This window comes from Balaenoptera acutorostrata, chromosome 11 (genome assembly GCF_949987535.1).
Source record: "Balaenoptera acutorostrata chromosome 11, mBalAcu1.1, whole genome shotgun sequence".
NCBI lineage: Eukaryota > Metazoa > Chordata > Mammalia > Artiodactyla > Balaenopteridae > Balaenoptera > Balaenoptera acutorostrata.
Genome location: NC_080074.1, coordinates 107,183,279 through 107,204,448, shown reverse-complemented (window position 1 = coordinate 107,204,448; position 21,170 = coordinate 107,183,279). Strand labels below are relative to the sequence as shown.

Genomic DNA, 21,170 nt, shown 5'->3' with positions numbered 1-21,170 from the left:
CATAAAAAGAAACGAAATTGAGTTATTTGTAGTGAGGTAGATGGACCTAGAGTCTGTCCTACAGAGTGAAGTAAGGCAGAAAGAGAAAAACAAATACCGTATGCTAACACATATATATAAGGAATCAGAAAAAAATGGTTCTGGAGAACCTTGGGTCAGGACAGGAATAAAGAGGCAGACGTAGAGAATGGACTTGAGGACAGGGGGAGGGGGAAGGGTAAGCTGGGACAAAGTGAGTGAGTGGCATGGACTTATATATACTACCAAATGTAAAATAGATAGCTAGTGGGAAGCAGCCGCATAGCACAGGGAGATCAGCTCAGTGCTTTGTGACCACCTAGAGGGGTGGGATACGGAGGGCCGGAGGGAGATGCAAGAGGGAGGAGATATGGGGATATATGTATATGTATAGCTGATTCACTTTGTTATAAAGCAGAAATTAACACACCATCGTAAAGCAATTATACTCCAGTTAAGATGTTAAAAAAAATAGAATACAAAAAAAAATTAAATAAATAAATAAAATTGTTCCCTTGATTAAAAATAAATAAATAAATAAAAGAATATCTGCATCCAGCCAGTTCTCTTCAAGGAAACCAGAAGAGATTTATATAAAGTATACAAAGCAAGCAAGGTAACATTTCACTATGAGCTGGAGCTTTGACCCCCAAATGCCAGTACAGAACTCCAGTGGCTAAGCCAAGCTAAGTGGAGGACTCATTTTTCCAGTATCAGACAGGCCTCTGTATCCTCTGTTCAAAGAAGATCACAAGCCACTCTGTTATTTCCACCCTGAAGTCCAATCAAGGTCTTATCAATCTATCAGAGCCAAAGGAAGGAAAGAGAGAAAAACAGAGCAAGTTTGCCCCAAACCTGGTATGAAAGGACAGAACTCCCAGATGGGAACCACCTCCAACATCTTACCTAACCATGGAATTGTCCAAAAAGACTGTATTCACATGCACACCAGCTTTTCACTCCCCACAGTTACTCCACCCACTAGCAGGTATAACTAGGTAGAAATGTTACATTTCTGCAACCTAAAGTAATAATACTAACGAATAAACTAAAGTCAAGCAACAGACTGGGGAAAAATATTTGCCACGTATGTAATAGATAAAATTATTATCCTATATGAATCAATAACAAAAAAGTAAAATACTACAACAAGGACAAAGTATATAATAGGAAATTCATAGAAGAGATACAGATGGTTAATAAACATATGGAAAGATACTCAACTGTATTAATCTGTAAATTAAATCTGATCTAATTTAATCAATAATGAGATTTTTAAGGCTTCCCTTGTGGCGCAGTGCTTAAGAATCCGCCTGCCAATGCAGGGGACACGAGTTCGAGCCCTGGTCCGGGAAGATCCCACGTGCCGTGGAGCAACTAAGCCCGTGCACCACAGCTACTGAGCCTGCGCTCTAAAGCCCACAAGCCACAACAACTAAGTCCACGTGCCACGACTACTGAGCCCGTGTGCCACAACTACTGGGCCCGCAAGCCACAACTACTGAAGCCCGCGCACCTAGAGCCCATGCTCTGCAACAAGAGAAGCCACTGCAATGAGAAGCCCGCGCACCGCAACGAAGAGTAGCCCCCACTCGCTGCAACTAGAGAAAGCCCACGCGCAACAACAAAGACCCAACGCAGCCAAAGATAAATAAATAAATAAGTAAATAAATAAATTTATTTTTAAAAAATGAGATTTTAAAAATCTATCAGACTGACAAAAATTAAAACTTAGTAAGCAATTGGTGTTAATTGGAGTCAACTTGGCAGTACCTACCACAGTTTTAGACACTCATGCCCTTTGATCCAGTACTTTCACCTCTCAGTACCTGCAGAATACTTACTCATGCACAAAAATACATCTAAAGGTGTTCATTCACTCTGCATTTTAAATAGTGAAAAAATGGGAATGCCCTCAATATTTACCAATATGGGAATGGAAAAAATATAGTATATTTATGGGTTAAATGTAACAATTTAAAAGAATATTATCCATCTGTATGCAGACTTGGAAATTTTCCTAAGACATTATTAAGTGAAAAAAAAACGAGCAGAATAATTTGTACAGTAGAATTTATGATGTAAAAATTATTTGTATCTGTTATATACACGTATGCAAATGCCTAGAAAGAGGCCTAGAGGGATATACACATTTTACTACTCTGGATAGTATGCCCCTAAAATTCCTATCCACTTGGAATCTCAGAATGTGAACTTATTTGGAAATAGAGTCTTTGCAGATGTAATCAGCCAAGTGAAAACGAGGCCACGCTGGATTAGGATATGGGCCCTAAGTTGTGGCTGGTGTCCTTACACTAAAACACACAGGGAAGACAGACATGGGAAGACGGAGGTAGAGACCAGAGTGACCCAGCGACACGCAAGAAATGACAGGCAGGGCCGTACCACCAGCCGCCAGGAGAGAGGCCAGCCAGACTCTCCTTCACAGCCTCCAGAAGGAACCAGCCCTGTGGCACCTCGAGTTCAGACTTCTGGCCTCCAGACTGTGAGAGAAAAAAATTCCTCTTGTTTTTAGCCAAGCACTTTGTGATAATTTGTTACGGCAGTGCTGGGAAACGAATACACACCTGTTTAACAATGTTTACGTCTAAGGAAGAGGTTCTATCAATATATTTTACAGTGAGAATTTATTCTTGCATGGCTAATTTTTTGCCAATAAAAATAAAATAACAGGGCTTCCCTGGTGGCGCAGTGGTTGAGAGTCTGCCTGCCAATGCAGAGGACACGGGTTCGAGCCCTGGTCTGGGAAGATCCCACATGCCGCGGAGCAGCTGGGCCCGTGAGCCACAATTACTGAGCCTGCGCGTCTGGAGCCTGTGCTCCGCAACAAGAGAGGCCGCGATAGTGAGAGGCCCGCGCACCGCGATGAAGAGTGGCCCCTGCCTGCCGCAACTAGAGAAAGCCCTCGCACAGAAACGAAGACCCAACACAGCCAAAAATAAATAATAAATAAATAATAATAAATAAAAATTTAAAAAAATAATAAATAAATAAAATAAAATAAAATAACAAACCACCCACATTTCACATTGGAAGTTTCGGCCCCTGCCACTTACCAAGTATGAAACCTGGAGCAAGTCGTTAAACATGTGAAGGACTCAGTCACTTCATCTGTAAGACGAGGGTGTCCACGTACTCACCTCCCAGGTTGGTATGGAGTCTCCCGGGACCGCCCCTCACCGTCCACGTTCTTCCTCTAACGTGGCTCCAGAGACTGTGAACGCCCTTCCACCCGCTCTGCCATCCCGTCTCTAATCCATGTCGCCAGCCCTGGCAAATCCATTTTACGAAAACACCACTAACTGTTCCTTTCCTTTTTGAACCCTTTCCAAAACAAAAAAGAAATTCCTCATTACTTATTAAATTAAACCCAAATTTCTGAGCCTAGATCAAGACCTTCTACATTCTGAGCCCCACTTCCCTTCCATCCAGGTGGGTGGATGATCTTTGGACCTTGAACCTTGCCCTTTCAAGCATGCCACTGGGTATGCTTCTCCCTGTAAACTAACTGTCCTCACTCTAAGCCCCTTTTCAGCCTTCAGTCTTCTCCCATGGCCCCAAAACAGGAGCAATTTCACTTTCCTTTGAATTCCTGTAGCATTAACCCTTAGTATAACCCCCATTAAACTAAAAACTCCTTTTGAGAGAAAGAACTTTATTCATTATTGTGTCTGGCACACCATCTCATGGGGAGTAGGTGATCAATACATATTTGCCAAATAAATGAATAACAATTACAAAGCACTTGAGTTTTATGTAATTGATACAGGTTCTAAAATTTTTTAAATTATAAACAGAAATGATATACAGCCAGTACCAACCAGTACAGTAACCTTAGCTGTAAAATATGGAAATAGTTCCCTACCACTGCCCCTTGCCACCTGACTGCCCCCTGCTACCAGTGCTGGCCTGGTCTCTACTCCCCTGGGAGCCCCTGGGCTCCGCAATCTCCCAGCTAAAGGACTACCCCTTGCACAGCAGGAGTACTCTGGACGTGATGCAGCCATGGGGCCAGGGTCCACTGGTGGAAGTATCCACTCTGACTGATCCAAACATGCACAGTGTCACTGTTAAATATTTTGACAATCATCACTGATTATAAATAAAGTTTAATTAAACAATTTCAAAACGGTGCCTCTCCTCACTGCAGAATATCTTAAAAGAGTCTGCAGATCCAGGAACAGAAAAGGAAAATGATACTCTGTAGGTCTCTGAAGGTTTAGGGTACATCCATTAGGACTCAATCTTCATGTAAACCAGAAGATAAGCAGTTTCCCGCCTAGGAAGAAAACAATTGCAACAGTGTCACAGAAATGAAACATTCATAGTTAATTAATACATTATTAATTCACGATAGGACACCCGTCAGAAAACTTTCCAGGTTATTGGATCAAGTAAGTCTTCATATCCATCACCTCAGAGGGGACAAAACTGGTGACCTGGGAAAATAACTACTATTAAGCTGCTAGTTAATGTCTCAATCAGGGGTTGACAAACTATGAGCCTGTGAGCCAAATCCAACCCTGTTTTTGCAAATAAACATAACTGGAACAAAGCCACGCTTACTCACTCACATATCATCTGTGGCTGCTTTTGTGCTGCAGAGGCAGAGTTGAGGAGCTGCAACAGAGACTGTGTGTCCCAGAGGCTGAAACATTCACTCTCTGGCCTTTTACAGAGAAAGTCTGCCAAACCCTGATCTAAATAATGGGTTATCGGGACCTCCCTAGTGGTCTAGTAGTTAAGAATCCACATTCCACACAGCGGTTAAGAATCCGCCTGCCAGTGCAGGGGATACGGGTTCGAGCCCTGGTCTGGGAAGATCCCACATGCCATGGAGCAACTAAGCCCATGCACCACAACTACTGAGCCTGCGTGCCACAACTACTGAAGCCTGCGTGCCTAGAGCCCATGCTCCGCAACGAGAGGGCACCACGATGAGAAGTCCACGCACTGCAACGAAGAGCAGCCCCTGCTCGTCACAACTAGAGAAAGCCCACGAGCAGCAAGGAAGATCCAATGCAGCCAAAAATAAAAGTAATTAATTAAAAAAAAAAAAAAGAATCCGCTTTCCAATGCAGGGGACGTGGGTTCGATCCCTGGTCAGGTAACTAAGATTCCACATGCCGCAGGGCAACTAAGCCTGCGCGCTGCAACTGCTGAGCCCACGTGCTCTGGAGCCTGCACGCCACAACTAGAAAGAAGCCCGTGTGCTGCAATGAAAATCCCTCGTGCCACAACTAAGACGCCACGCAGCCAAATAAATAAATAAATATTTTTAAAAATAATAATAATAATGGGGGATCACTGACAACCAAAAGGTGACAAAGAGTGGGCATCTAAGGGAGATGCTTAGAAGAAAAGGAAGAGAAGACGAAAGGTACAAGGTGGAGGCGGGGAGGATTTCAAGCACGAATTTCACCTAATTCATTAGTTTCCAAGTGAAGGTCTACGTGTGCAGCTGGGGTCATCTCGCACATCATACTTAGTGTACAATGTCACCTCTAAGCCAGAAGCTTAGCAGGAAAGACTTACAAAGTCTCTGCTTTACCTTCACCCAGTTTTTTTCTCTCCAGCTTCCCCTCTGTAGTTATTGATTTTTAACAATTTAGTTATTGTTATTTACTACATGCAAGCCACTGTACCAGACAAAGAAGGAGGAAAAGAGTGATCCTTGCCTCCAAAGAGTTCACGGTTAATGTGAAAGAATGTTATGTAGGCGAACAATTACAGAGCAGTGGGATCCTTGCTGTAAAGGAGGTGAGCTCCAAATGCAGGGAAAGCATCTGAGAAGCTCCTACAAACCTGCCCGGATGCTGCTGGGAAGGCTTTACAGAGGAGGCGGGCACGAGCGGACGTACCAAAACACGAGAGGGGCTTTGCCGCAGTGACAAATTAGGGAAAGGCAGCACAGTCCGGGAACAGCATGCGCAAAGCCATGGACAGTGTGATATTCGGGAGCCACTTATACTTCAGTACTGTTGGAGTCTAAACTGCAGGAAGAGCAGTGTGGTGGGTGGTACTGAAAGATGAGGCTGAGCAGTATTCACTAGGGGGCCATCCAAAGGCGAGTGGCAGCTGAGTCCGTGAGCGCTTCATAGAGCAGCTAGCACCCTATGCTGCTCAGGGTGTGTGAGCGCGTTGGGACCCCACCACCCCAGTGCTTCTCTCACCAGCGGTAGCTGTGATCTCCATAGGTACACTGGACGTCTTCCCAGGACACCTGGAAGCACACAGACAGACAAGGTGAAGCGGCCCTCCCTCACTCACCCAGACAAACCCACCCCCGTTACGCCCGTGACCTGGATCACCTAGTGACAGGTGCCATGTGTATGAAGTCTCTTTAGTACACTGTCCCTCTGTTTAAACTTGGTGTTGCCAAGCCAAGATTTTCTAACTCCTCTGACTCTTCTTGCTTTCAGTAAGCTTCCCCCAGAGCACGAGGCTGCAGGGCACTGAGCCTAGAATCCCAAAAACCTAGACACTGAGCTAAGTGGAGTAGCAGAGCGCTGTAAACCAGACAGGGGCTCCATGAAGAAAAGGGCTTCAAACCCCACGAAAGGCCCCACACACAGAGAACAGGACCACAGGGTGTCTGGGCCTTGAGGGCCCATCTAGTCCTGGCTCAGAACTTATTAGAGATGGAGAATCCAGGGCAAGAGGCAATTCTGGAGGATGTTTCTCACCCAGCAAACATTGGAGTCGTTGAAGCAGAACCATTTTCCATTCACAGAACTCCGGACATAAGCACAGTAGTGACCGAAGTCAGCCTTCCCCACATGGGCAATCACAGCGAAGAGTTCATACTGTCCCCCATGCTGAAGGACACAAGGACAAAGAGACCCCCATCATCCCTCCTCTTCTGACCCTCGTCTAGAAGGAGGAAACTATTTCATCGCGCCTTTGCTTATTCAGTGCCTTTCTCTGCCAGGCACTGGTGCTTCCGGGGCACTAGAAAACCGTCTTTGACCACAAGGCTCACAGCTAATTATGCCAGAGCTGTAATGCCATGTTTTATACCAGATGCATTTGGAGGTAAATTTGGGAAGAACCACTTTTTGCCCCAAAAAGGAGAAGGAATGACCAGCCGAGGAAAGCCCCCAGAGAAGACGTGCTTGAACCGATCCTGAAGGGCCATCATGGCACACGCGTGATGGGGTACGGACCAGGAACTGCGGAGGCCCGGTGGGAACAGGACAATGCACCCGGAAACGCAGCTGGGGGTGCTGGGAGCCATGGGATTAACGTCCACAAAGGCCCAGTCAGGAATCAGAACTTTATCCCGAGCGGTGGGAGCCGTCGGAAGGCTTTACGCAGGGGAGCAACGTCATCGGATTTGTGTTTGAGAAACACTGAAATAACGTGGCGCGAAAAACGGACTGAGAGTTCAAGTGAGGCAGCGCCAACGAGACAAGTCAGGGAACCACAAGGGCACGAGGAAGAAGTGGTGAGAGCCCAGCCATTACTACCGGGAGCAGCCCCTAAATGATAATAAGCATTAATAACACGGCAATTACCAGCTGACTGCCAGCACCCGGCTCAGTCTTCACATGCATTGTTACATTTAACAGCCACAGCAAACCTGTAAACTGGGTGCCAGCAGAAATCCTACTTTGCAGACGTGGAATCTGAGCTCAGGGAGCAGAGTAATTTACGCAAGGGTCAGAGCTTACGAAGAGAAGAGGCCGGACTTCAACCCCGGGCCCGCCCGGCTTCGAAGCCCAAGCTCTCGACCCCTATACTGAGTAAGTGAGGGCAAACGTAGAGGCGAGAGGACAGATTTGTGCAAAGTTAAGGAAAAATAATAAGTTCCTTTGCAACTGATGGCTATGGGGGTGGGGGAGCAAGTAGGGGGCACTACAAGGATGAACCCCAGATTTTTGGCTTGGAAATTAGGAAGACGCTGCTGCTATAAAGTCACACATGGAACAGAGGTGTTTGGGGATGAAGACAGTGCATTTGGGGACCGTGTGACAACACTGAGTAGGAGGTGGACACACCATTTGGAGGTCAAGAGTGAGACCTGGGCAGGAGACAGGGGTTGGAAGTCTTCAGTTTGAGGTGATTGAAACCATGAGAATTAATGAGATGACATTCAACAAATGGGAAGAAAAAGGAATGTAATTAAAACTAAATACCAATAAAAATGGGCAGTAAAGGATCCAGCAATGGAGAAAGAAACCCCAGGTGAGAGGCCTAGAGTAGGCAGATTTTGAAGGAGAATAGGATCAATAACAGAATATCACAAAAAGATCAAGTAAGGGAAAGACCAAAAAGTATTCACTAGGTTTGGCAGTAAGTCTTTCTACTCCCTCAAATCTTAGCAAGTCAAGATAAGAGAGAATTCTGTGAAAAGAGAGCAGTGGCAAGAGAAAGAGTTTTCACTGACTGTGAGCAAGATCTCCACATGAGTCGGGAAAACTGTACTTGTTTTCTCAACACAGTCAAATAATATCCCTAACCTGAGACTTTGAAGCAGGATCGTGAAAGGGACAGGATGAGGGTAGGACAAACGAAGCTTAGTCCCCCAAAAGGGAGGGCTAAAATCATTCTCTATTCTCATGTGGGGATGTTACACTGGATTTTTTTTTTACATCTTTATTGGAGTATAACTGCTTTACAATGGTGTGTTAGTTGCTGCTGTATAACAAAGTGAATCAGCTATACATATACATATATCCCCATATCCCCTCCCTCTTGCATCTCCCTCCCACCCTCCCTATCCCACCCCTCTAGGTGGTCACAAAGCACCAAGCTGATCTCCCTGTGCTATGCGACTGCTTCCCACTAGCTAGCTATTTTACATTTGGTAGTGTATATATGTCCATGCCACTCTCTCACTTCGTCCCAGCTCACCCTTTCCCCTCCCCGTGTCCTCAAGTCCATTCTCTACGTCTGCCTCTTTATTCCTGTCCTGCCCCTAGGTTCATCAGAACCTTTTTTTTTTTAGATTCCATATATATATGTGTTAGCATATGGTATTTGTTTTTCTCTTTCTGACTTACTTCACTCTGTATGACAAGACCCTAGGTCCACCCACCTCACTACAAATAACTCAATTTCATTTCTTTTTATGGCTGAGTAATATTCCACTGTATATATGTGCCTCATCTTCTTTATCCATTCATCTGTCGATGGACACTTAGCTTGCTTCCATGTCCTGGCTATTATAAATAGTGCTTCAATGAACACTGTGGTACATGACTCTTTTTGAATTATGGTTTTCTCTGGGTATTTGCCCAGCAGTGGGATTGCCGGGTCATATGGTAGTTCTATTTTTAGCTTTTTAAGGAACCTCCATACTGTTCTCCATAGTGGCTGTATCAGTTTACATTCCCACCAACAGTGCAAGAGGGTTCCCTTTCCTCCACACCCTCTCCAGAATTTGTTGTTTGTAGATTTTTTGATGATGGCCATTCTGACTGGTGTGAGGTGATACCCCATTGTGGTTTTGATTTGCATTTCTCTAATGATTAGTGATGTTGAGCATCCTTTCATGTATTTGTTGGCAATCTGTATATCTTCTTTGGAGAAATGTCTATTGAGGTCTTCTGCCCATTTTTGGATTGGGTTGTTTGTTTTTTTGATATTGAGCTGCATAAGCTGCTTGTATATTTTAGAGATTAATCCTTTGTCAGTTGCTTCATTTGAAAATATTTTCTCCCATTCTGAGGGTTGTCTTTTTGTCTTGTTTATGGTTTCCTTTGCTGTGCAAAAAGTGCGGGGCAATCTCTGGATCTAACTCTCAGTTCACAAGAAATACCAGGGCTAGAGGAATATGTCAAATAAGACCTGCCAGCCAATTCTGGATATACATTTAAAAAAACCTTCAACCAAATAAATTTCAAGGAAAAGAAAAGGAGTGGAAACATCAAAGAAACTTAACCTGAAGAAGAAAGAAAGGCAAGGGGGAGGGAGGGGGGAAAACAAAGGTAAGCAAATACAAGTGTAGACTTTACTTGGCTCTATATTCAAACAAAGCAAACAACTTACAGGACAGTCAGGGAAATCCAAATATTTACCAGCTATTAGAGGATATTAAAGAATCATAAGATGGAATTGGTCATGTTTAGAAAAAGAGTGCTTATTCTTTAGAGAGACATAATGAAATGCTTACAAATGACATGTATGGTGTCTGGGATTTGCGTCAAAATCATCCAGTAGAGGTTTGGAGAAAGAAGAGGATGGGGTGTAGGTAAAGCAAGACTGGCCATGAGTTTGGGTAACTGTTTAAGCCGTTGGTGGATGTGGAGATTCATTATATAATTCCTCACAAGTCTTTTCAAGAGGAAAAAAATTTTAAGATACATTTCATTAGGTAGGCTGTGCAAGTGGAAATAAGGAAACTAGAAGGAAAGAAACTGAGAATCCTATGAAATGTACGTGCCCTGAACAGGGAAGGAGCCACTATAACACGTTGTCAGGCCTCAATTTTTAAAAAACCATGGTTCTAGAGCATGGATAGTAAACAGCCCAGTGGAACAAAACAGAAAGTCCAAAAAATGGACTCACATATGTATGGGAATAAATGTAGCATTTTAAACCTATGGAGAAAAGACATTTATGTCACTTTTTTCTCAGAATTTCCCAACAATTTATTAGCTCAAGACACCTGAATCCAACTTTACTCTGAATCAATTTGGCCCAACGTGCTGGCTGCTTTCTTATTATCCCCAAGGTAAGCATAAGCTGCCTGAAGTAGAACGTTAGGCTGGGGCTCTATTTAGAACCCAGGGTGCCATGGTTACCTGTGGCTACGTAAGCACTGCACATCCTATTTAAAAGGAAGGTTCTGACTTATGGGTTCCTTCCCTCATTGCTGTGAGGTAGATGAGTGCAAATCCAATCATCAGAAATAAAGTCTTTTGAATCTTAAAAGAAATGCAACTGCCAACAGCAAATGTTGGTGGCAATGTGAGGCTAACAGCCCATCGCTGTTATTCGAGAGACTCGGGTTCCCATCATTAAACTCCTTTTTAGAGAAACAAGTGTTTCTCGAGTGTATGAACATGTTTCTATGAATCATACCAAGCTGTTGGTGAGCGTCCCTCCGTGTCCTGAGCTCAGCCACCGGAGGAAAGAAGGATGCTCAAAATGCATCTCCGGTGATCTTGACGCCAATCAGCTCGGGGGAGGGAAGACAAACAAAGGATGGGCTGTCTTACGTGGTGGGTGGAAGGGACGCGAGGGGCCCTCACCTGCTCCTCAGCAGCGCACGGCTCTCCCTCCATCTCAAGGAGCTTATTTAGATCCAAGTTCTGGGGGAAACACAGTGAGTGGCAGATTTTTTCTGTCCGCAGATTTTTGCTGGAGAAACGCATGAGGTGGATGGTCAATGTCTGGGGCAGGTGGGTCAGCGTCAAGACCTGGAAAAAGCAAAGTCACCGTGGAGACGAGTCCCAGGCATTTGAAACAGGTCAATTCCGAGAAACACCAGGGCCGACGGTATGTTCTTCTTCCAAAAAAGAAGGGAGCGGAATGGAATCACACGGTAAGGGCCCCACCTGCTGGATCTGCTGGGCCTCCCACAGAAGGCTCAAGAAGCCCAGGGCTCCACCCAGGAACCCAGAAGAACTACGGGGTCTGCTCCCCTCCCAGGGGAGTCTGGTCCTGAGGGGAAAACAGCCCCCGCTCTTGTGCCTTCCCCCGTCCGTCTCAGTGATGGGGTCCAAGGAGCGTATCCACAGCCCTGGAAGTCACAAGCCCCAGGATCCCCAGCCTGAAGGGATTCCCTCCCTCAGCGGGAGGCCCCCAAGGGGAACCCCAGACGGGCCAGAAGCATTCGGTTTGGGAGCAAGTACCTGCTTCCAGCAGGTCTTCTTCTCACAGTTCCCACAGAAGCACTTGTCTGCGCTGGACAGCTCCCTGGGCTGGAAGAAACAGCGGAGAGCGTCCTCCTGTCCCAGGGGAGCAAAGGAAAGGCAGGGTTATTTCCTTCTGGGTACAACCCCTCACCCTGCCGATGAGCTTAAGCTTCTCTCCTTGTTTTCCCCAGGTCCCCTAACATCCAGCCCAGCGTGGTACATGTGCCAGGGTCTCAGGAAAGACCTACGTTTTGGAGGAAGCAGTGAGGATAAGGGGCCGTAGGAGGAGAAACGTTTTTTCCCCCCGCAAATGAAAGGAGAACTTAGCCAGAGCCATGCAAAGGAAACGGAAATGATTTTTTAAAAGCCAAGGGTGGATTAAAGAAGCAAGGGGGCACCAGCAGCGCTGGGCTGTGCGGGAACAGCAAACTCCCCACAAGGACCCCTCACCAGTGTTTTCAGGGGCTTTGAATCCATGTCGAAGAGAGAGACGGGGAGGGTCAGCATGCTGCTGCTTCTGTCACTCTCCACGGTACATCCAAGGCAAACGAGGGACTCCCTCACGCGCATGGCATAGAGGGCCTGCAGCCTCGCTACCTGCAAAAGGGAGGGGGAGGAGGATGAAGGTGCAGAGAAAGCCGCGAGTAAGCAGGTCCGGCCAAGCTCCAGCGCTGCGGCCGCCGCACACAGCTCCAGAAGGGCAGCCGCTCTCCGCTCGCTCACAAAGGCGCAGAGAAATCACAGCAACTGCACTATGCAGTCGTGATAAGCATTTTACATGCATTTCCCCTTTCAGTCCTCTCTACACGTCACACAGACAGCATGCTCACCTTCTGAGCTCTCTCGTTCTAGGACTTACCAAGTCCACATCTGTGATTTGGTCTTTAATCAGGTTCCAGACTGTGAGGTAGAGCTGGGCAGCATCATGCTGGACAAACACTGGCCAAAGAGAAAAGCAACGCCCAGGGTGAGGACCCAGGGACACCTGTCATGCCCTCCTGCCCCAGCTACCTAGATGCATGCGAACACTCGTCACGTTGTCTTTCCCCGCTTTCAGGCTAAGTTTCCACAGGATGTTCGGTCATAAAAATGAAAGATCAGCTTGGTATTGATTTTGAGAACTCCTTTTAAAACTCAAAGTCCAGCCCCACCGCATCACACAAGTCTTCTGTCCTCTGAGTTGCCACCCACCCCTGCTGGCCTCCGCTGGGGAATCCAGCTACACAAAACCAATAGTCAGCGGTGGATTCTCTCCTATGTCCCTGCCAAGCCTCCAACTGGACTCCTGTGGCCACTGACTTCTCTATGCCTCTCCATATTTTCTTTATTCACTCCCCTAAAAATTGAGCAGTTTCCCAACACTAATACCTGACCCAGGTCTTCCCCAAAGGTGTCCGGGAGAACAAGAAGGGAAATAACCTTCTCAGTGTTAGAGGGTGCTGGCGGAGAGGAAGCAGGAATAGGCCATGAATCCTACACACGTGAACATCAGGCTACAAGCGGTGCACAGGGGTGAATGAATCCATGTTCCCGAGTCGCAAAGACGTTGCAAGAAAAGGTATTAAACATTCATATCTGCTATCTCAACACAATTTCCTTCGTGATACTTATCACAATCTGTACTTAATGTTTTGGGGTTGTATTTTGTTTTGGCCTGTGTCTCTCCTCTAAACTGTCAGCTCCATAGAGGCAAATACTCTGTCAGTCTAATTCCCTTACCAGCTCAGTAACTGGCACATAATAGGTGAACATTACATATTTGTTGAATGGTTAATTAATCCACATTCCAAGCTAATAATCCCAAACCGTAGACAAGCAGGCTGGTAGCAGGCTGCACTGATGCAGTCTCTAGGGAATTATTTTCAGAAGGCTGCCCACCACACAGGACATAAAGGGAGTCGCGTCAGCTTGCCACGTAGAGCCACCTTGCCGCACCTGACCATCCCAGAACCAGGAATCCCGATTCATCTAAGAAATACAGGGATGCTTGCCCAACCCATAACTTCCTTCACACCTGCTACGTGCAAGGCATTGCACAGGCCAGAGAAAGTTCCTGTCCCCAAGAAACCTATAGTCTAGTGGGAGGCAAGTATCCATGTACTCACAATTCAAAGAAGAATAAGGCCACCAGGCCTTCCCTGGTGGCGCAGTGGTTAAGAATCCACCTGCCAATGCAGAGAACATGGGTTCGAGCCCTGGTCCGGGAAGATCCCACATGCCGTGGAGCAACTAAGCCTGTGCACCACAACTACTGAGCCCACGTGCCACAACTACTGAAGCCCGCATGCCTAGAGCCCGTGCTCTGCAACAAGAGAAGCCACCGCAATGAGAAGCCTGTGCACTGCAAAGAAGAGTAGCCCCTGCTTGCCGCAACTAGAGAAAGCCCGCACACAGGAATGAAGACCCAACTCAGCCAAAAAAAAAATTAGTAAATAAATTTATTTTTAAAAAAAAAAGAAGAATGAGAAAAATTCCCCAGGTGTACAAACTGCTATGGAAAGCTAAAGAAAGGTGACATACAACTGGGACAGTGGAGTGCGGGTCTCTGTAAAAGCAGGATGCCTGCTTTCACCACTTCTATTCAACACAGTACTGGAAGATCTAGCCAGAGCAATTAGATAAGAAAAGAAATAAAATGCATCCACATTGGAAAGGAAGAAGTAAAATTACCGTTGTTTGCAGATGATATGACCTCATATATTAAAAGACTCCACGAAACAAAGCTTTTAGATCTAATAAATGAAATTAAAAATATGATACAAAGTCAACACACAAAAGTCAATTGTATTTCTATACATACATGAACAATAAACAATTTGAAAATGAAATAACACAAACAAATCCATCTATAATAGCTTCAAAAACAATAAAATACTTAGGAATTAACTCAACCAAATGGGTAAAAGACTTGTATTATGAAAACTACAAAACACTGCTGAAAGAAATTAAAGAAGACGTAAATAAATGGAAACACATTCCATGTACATGGACTAGAATATTTAGTATTATTTAAAAGTCAATACTACCCAAAGCAATCTACATATTCAATGCAATCCCTAACAAAATCCTAATAAGATATTTGCTGAAATAGAAAAACTCATCTTAAGATTCATATAGGGGCTTCCCTGGTGGCGCAGTGGTTGAGAGTCTGCCTGCCGATGCAGGGGACACGGGTTCGAGCCCTGGTCTGGGAAGATCCCACATGCCGCGGAGCGACTAGGCCCATGAGCCACAATTACTGAGCCTGCGCGTCTGGAGCCTGTGCTCCGCAACAAGAGAGGCCACGATGGTGAGAGGCCCGCGCACCGCGATGAAGAGTGGCCCCCGCTTGCCGCAACTAGAGAAAGCCCTCGCACAGAAACGAAGACCCAACACAGCCAAAGATAAAAATGGATAAATAAATAAATAAACTATACTCTCCACTCACTCCTCTAGCTATAAGCAAAATTGTTAAAAAAAAAATTCATATAGAATCTCAAGGGACCCCAAAGTGCCAAAACAATTCTGAAAAAGAGTAACAAACTGGAGGACTCACACTTCCTCATTTCAAAACTTACTACACAGCTACAGTAACCAAAACAGTGTGGTACTGGCATAAGGACAGACATACAGATTGATGCAATAGAATAAAGAGTCCAGAAATGAATCCTCACATGTATGGTCCAATAATTTTTGACAAGGGAGCCAAGAGTATACAGTGGGGAAAGGATAGTCTCTTCAACAAATGATGCTGGGGAAACTGGATATCCGCATGCAAAGAAATGAAGTTGAACGCTTCTAACTGCATATACAAAAATTAATTCAAAACAGATCAAGGACCTAAATGTAAGACCCTAAACAATAAAATGCTTAGAAGAACACATAGGACAAAAGCACACGACCTTGGATTTGGCAAGTACTTCTTGGATGTGACACCAAAGGCACAGGTAACAAAAGAAAACATAGAAAACTTCGACTTCACGAAAATTTTTAAAATGTATGCATCAAAAGACAGTATCCCCAGAGTAAAAAGGCACCCCACAGAATGAGAGAATGTATTTGCAAAGCATATATCTGATAAGGGATTAACATCCAGAATATATAGAACTTTTAAACTCAACAACAAAAATAATCCAATTCAAAAATGGGCAAAGAACTGGAATATTTTTCCAAAGAAGACATACAAATGGCAGTAAGCACATGAAAAGATGCCCAGCATCACTAATCATTAGGGAAATACAAATCAAAACTACAATGAAATACTACCTCACAGCCCTTGCAGCTACTTCAGACCCCCTGCAGCTCTCTCCAAGGATGGCACAGTTATCGAGGTCGTGGAGCCCAGCAGCCTGAGCCAATGAGATATCACACCCACCCAGACCCAGAACCACCACAAGCCTCACAGCACTACACCTGGATCACAGCACACCCCAGCTGCAGGTGAAGGTCCTTCTTCGCAAAGTCCCTACACAAGTCTACAGGGATCATGGACAATCAGGGAAACATGATACCACCAAAAGAAAACAGTAAACTTCTAGTAACTGATCCCAAAGAAATGGAGATACCAAGTTGCCTGAAAAATAATTCTAAATAATTGTTCTAAAGATGCTCGGAGAGCTACCAGAGAACACAGATTAACAATTTAAATAAATCAGGAAAGCAATACAATTAAAACAGAAGTTTGACAAAGAGATAGAAAACATAAAAAAGAACCAAAGAATATCGAACTGAAGAATCCAACAGAGAGCTTCAAAAGCAGACTGGACCAAGCAGAAGGAATCAGTGAACTAGAAGGCAGGTCATTTGAAACTGTCCAGTCAAAGGAGCAAAAAGACTGAGAAGGATTGAAGAAAGTCTATGGGACTCCATTAAGAGAAACAACCTACACTTTAATGGAGTCCCAGAAGAAGAGAGGGGAAAGGGGGCCGGAAACTCATCTAAAGAAATAGTGGCTGGGACTTCCCAAATCTGGTTAGAGATTTAGACATTGAAGTTCATGAAGCTCACTGGTCCCCAAACATATTCCCTTTGAACAGATGTTCTCCAAGACACATCATAATACTGTCAAAACTACTGTCGAAAATCAAAGACAAAGAGAGAACTTAAAAGCAAGAGACAGGAAGTTTATCACCTACAAGGGAACCCCCATAAGACTATCAGCACATTTCTCAGCACAAACCTTACAGACCATGGGAAAGTGGGATGATATATTCAAAGTGATGAAAGGGAAAACTGCTGATAAAGAAAACTGTATCCAGCAACACTATCCTTCAGAAATGAAGGAGAGACAAAGGCTTTCCCAGACAAAGAAACACTGAGAGCTCATCACCACTAGACCTACCTTACAAGGACGGCTGAGAGGAGTTTGTCAAGCTGAAATGAAAGGATGCTCGTTGTAACAAGGAAAGAGACTGAATCAATTCAGTGGGAAAAGAGTAGCATTTTCAACAAATGGTGCTGGAACAACTGGATGCCCACATGCAAGAGAATGAAGTTGGACTCCTATCTCACACCATTCACAAAATTTAGCTCTAAGTGAAACATGGATCTAATATAAGAGCTAAAAGTATAAAACCTAGAAGAAAACAAAGGAGAATGACTGCTAATGGGTATGGGGTTTCTTTGGGGGGTGATGAAAATTTGCTAAGTTTAGTTTGTGATGATAATTGCACAACTCTGTGAAATACTAAAAACCTCTGAATTGTACATTTTTAAATGACTGAATTTTACAGTATGTGATGTATATCTCATTAAGGCTGTTTTTTAAAAAAAACTAAGCTATTTAAGAGTTTCCTTTTGTAGAACATGGTTTCTCCTTATGAAGCCTTTATTCTGTTTCCCTAGAATCCTTTACCTGCAGTTGAATCAGCTTTGAGGAGACTCTTAGGCTTACTTACTCCACCGAGAGGCAGAAAAAGAGTGAGTGTGGAAGTAATACATGCATAAATAACACCAGTGCTGCACCTGGAAGATGGGGGCTCCTTAAGATATCTCACATCCACACACGTGCCTCCAACACATGGGTTTCCTTCCTGTTCACTCACTGAGCATCCGTCCCCCTCCTCTCCTCTCCTCTCCTCCGCTGCCCCCTCCCGTGTCCCCTCCCCCTCGCGCTCCCCTCCCTCTCAGAGCGCCAGGCCAGGAGCCCGAGCAGGAGGACCGCCTTACGTGGTACGCTGTATGTCTGGAGACAGTAGGCCAGCCCCATGGGTTGCACCGCTTTCTCCCGGCTGTCCTGCATCTTCTCCAGCAGCAAGAGCAGCTGGAAGGGGACACTTCTCCTCCGCTCCTCAGCTCCCCTGGGCACCGTTATCCTGCCGAGTGAGAACAGCCACGACCCTCCCTGTCGCCACGGTTCTCAGTACCAGGGGCACACCAGAAGCACCTGGGAGAACTTTCAAAAATCTCACGTCCAGGCCACTCTGCAGATTAACTACATCAGAATTTCTGGGGGTGGGCCCAGTTCCCAGGATTTTTAAGTTTCCCAGATGATTTACACATATAGACAAGGTTGAAGAGCTACCGTGTTAGCAAATCAGCTATAGGGGAGTATCCTCTCGAGAGGGGGATCAGCACAGCTGCGGCCTCACCCCTCTCCCCACCCTGCACGGCAGTCACACCAAAACGAAGGGCAGGTGCAATAGGTCCTGCGTCCACAGCAAAATGGCCAGCCTGAAGTTCTCCAAAGGCCAAAAGTAAATATGATCTAGGTTCTGGGAAGGACACATGAAGGAATGTCAGTGTATCTTGGCAATGATTTGTTTAATCACTGGCATCTCTCAACTGCCCATGCCCATGGAAGGGGAAAAGGAGAAAGCAAAAGGCAGAAAAGAATGAGTGATAAAGTTTATGTATGTGAATATATACATATGGGTGTGGTGTTTGGGTTCCCAAGGAAATTTGCCAGTCAGTCCTGGCGGAGTCTCAGCCTCTCTCTGCAGAACCGGTTGAGAAGAAAGAAGGGTTCTCGGGCTTCCCTGGTGGCACAGTGGTTAAGAATCTGCCTGCCAACGCAGGGGACACAGGTTCGAGCCCTGGTCCGGGAAGATCCCACATGCCACGGAGCAGCTAAGCCTGTGCACCACAACTACTGAGCCTGTGCTCTGAAGCCCGCAAGCCACAACTACTGACCCCACGCACCACAATTACTGAAGCCCGTGCGCCTAGAGCCCGTGCTCCGCAACAAGAGAAGCCACCGCAGTGAGAAGCCTGCGCACCGCAACAAAGAGCAGCCCCCGCTCGCTGAAACTAGAGAAAGCCCGCGCACAGCAACGAAGACCCAAAGGAGCCAAAACTAAATAAAAATAAAATAAAAATTTTTTAAAAATCATTTAAAAAAAAAAGAAAGAAAGAAGGGTTCTCACGGTGTGTATACTGTGTGGATGTGGATGTGTTTCGTTTGAGAAAAGTCAATAGACTCATAGACCTGCCCGTTGATTTGACACTGGCAGGGTCCCCACTTCCTTTTAACCAAATCAGTGGCTGCCAATCTGGCTACACTTTAGAATCACCTGGGGAATCTTCTGAAAAGTACGAATGCTTGGGCCCCACCCTAGACACCCACCTAGGCCCCAAGTGAAACCAAATATCTGGGTGTGGGATCAGCATTTACATTTTTTAAAAATCATCTTAGATGATTATAGTATATAATCCAGATTGTGCAAAACAAGATCTTTTCTCTGTTAGCTTTTGGAAGTAGACTTCTAAAAGTCCAAACCACTGTGAATAACTGAATAATTGAAAACATAAAATAATATACACATTTATCTGCCCGAACAATTGCCTTACCTCTTCAATATCTTGGTGAATTCCATGTTCATAACGAACACCTGGATCAGGGAGTTAAGGCAGCAGGTCTGTCCAATGTTGTGTAAACCGACCGGGCCTATGAGGAGCAGAGGGAAGATACTGAGGGAAAGCCCTGCCACAGAATTCAACAAACACCAAACATTTCTCTGGACCCTCCTAAGGACATGAAATTCTATAAGGTACTCCCAGAGGCACAAAGAATTCACTAAGGAGCTTGGAAACAAATTGGAAAGGAGAGAGAAACACGAGCCTCTGCAAAGTGAAATAGCAGCAGAAGTTTTAACAGTCCATTAGGAAAAGAGAGGCCACAAGGAGGTGTATCACTCGTTGTCAAACTGGTAACCCAAACAACAGTAAGAGCAAAGGAAGAGAAACCTTACAGACAGCGCATCGGGGAGAACTAGGGGCCCTGCCCACCCAAGCTGCCCCTACAGAGCTGGCTCACAGCGGGCATCTACGGGCTCAGAGGCGAGAGTCATCTCCCAGGCAATCTACTCTGGGCCCCGGGGGTAAGGCCCCTGCCCAGGCCCTACCAGGTGGTGGAAGGGAATCAGAAGAAAGCTCTGGGTGAGATCCACCTCATCTAAATTCACCTTGAGAGGCTGGAAGCCACAAGGAACTTATGAGGATGTGAGAAAACCAAAAGGTAGTATTTCTCTGACCCACTAGCAACCAACCTCCCCTTTCCCACCCAACCTTGGGCTCCGCAGACCCCACAAGGTGCGTAATTTAAGAGGGAGGGAGTCCACTAATCTCAGAGCTCCCGGGGAAAGGGCTCTGGTGTACGAGCTGGGGCAGTAAGAACGTAAGAATCCGTGGTCAGCAGGAACCCGATCAGCAGAAGCACTTTGTCACCAGACACACTAGCACCCGGGGGAAGGCTGGGGGCCACGACATGCCAAGCACAGGATTAAAGCAGCTTCCACAACAACCTCATTATTCTTCCCAACAATCCTATGGGCTCAGGAGCATAATCATCCCCATTTCACAGATGCAGAAGTGGAGGCACAGAGAGCAGCAACCGTCAACCACAAAGCTCTATGGTCTAGCGGACGAACAAAGCATTTCTGCGCAGTCAAGAGAGAAGACTGGGGTTCTCGGCTCATTGGGAGCCCGGGCTCGGGGCTCCCTGTGCCTCTTCCCATTGCTGCCCCGTCCTTCTCCTAATGGGCTCTGCTGAGAAACGCTGAGACAGCCAAGACCGGCCTAGGGACCCGGCACCTTACCCATCAGCAGTCACTCCAAGACCCCCGGACGGCAGCTGCAGGGCGTCTTCAGGACGGCACGACCTCACTTCCGGGAAGAGCTCTCATGAGCCGGGCTTGGCGGGACCTCTGTGAAAGCACACCGCAGAGGAAAGGATGAGAGAAGGGGAAGCACGTCCATGTGATCAGTTCTGATCCCCAAGAGCCAGGCTTGGGGGGAGACCAGAGTCTGGGGAGACTGGGCTGCAAAGCTCTAGGGCGAGAAACGACAACTCGGCGAGACTCCGTCCCCTTGGTCCCTCAGTCCCACCGTGTCCTCATTGGGACCCACGGC

The 21,170-nt window shown here is 45.9% G+C and overlaps 1 protein-coding gene across 5 annotated transcripts in view; it reads right to left on the bottom strand.

Moving 5' to 3' along the window:
- Positions 1–3,692: 3,692 nt before the first annotated feature.
- The window catches only part of USP18 (ubiquitin specific peptidase 18), a 28,625-nt gene continuing 11,147 nt past the window's right edge, over positions 3,693–21,170 (bottom strand). For 4 of the 5 annotated variants that reach the window (XM_057556729.1, XM_057556730.1, XM_057556728.1 and 1 more), the window contains exons 2-11: positions 20,858–20,965; positions 19,611–19,707; positions 17,991–18,136; positions 12,703–12,782; positions 12,294–12,440; positions 11,841–11,936; positions 11,238–11,405; positions 6,726–6,857; positions 6,213–6,262; positions 3,693–4,318 (exon numbers count right to left, since the gene is read on the bottom strand). In XM_057556729.1, coding sequence (XP_057412712.1) covers positions 4,273–4,318; positions 6,213–6,262; positions 6,726–6,857; positions 11,238–11,405; positions 11,841–11,936; positions 12,294–12,440; positions 12,703–12,782; positions 17,991–18,136; positions 19,611–19,707; positions 20,858–20,861 — 966 coding nt within the window. In that variant the 5' untranslated portion in view covers positions 20,862–20,965 and the 3' untranslated portion in view covers positions 3,693–4,272. The remainder of the gene's footprint in view (positions 4,319–6,212; positions 6,263–6,725; positions 6,858–11,237; positions 11,406–11,840; positions 11,937–12,293; positions 12,441–12,702; positions 12,783–17,990; positions 18,137–19,610; positions 19,708–20,857; positions 20,966–21,170) is intronic. The other variant, XM_057556731.1, reaches the window with a different exon arrangement.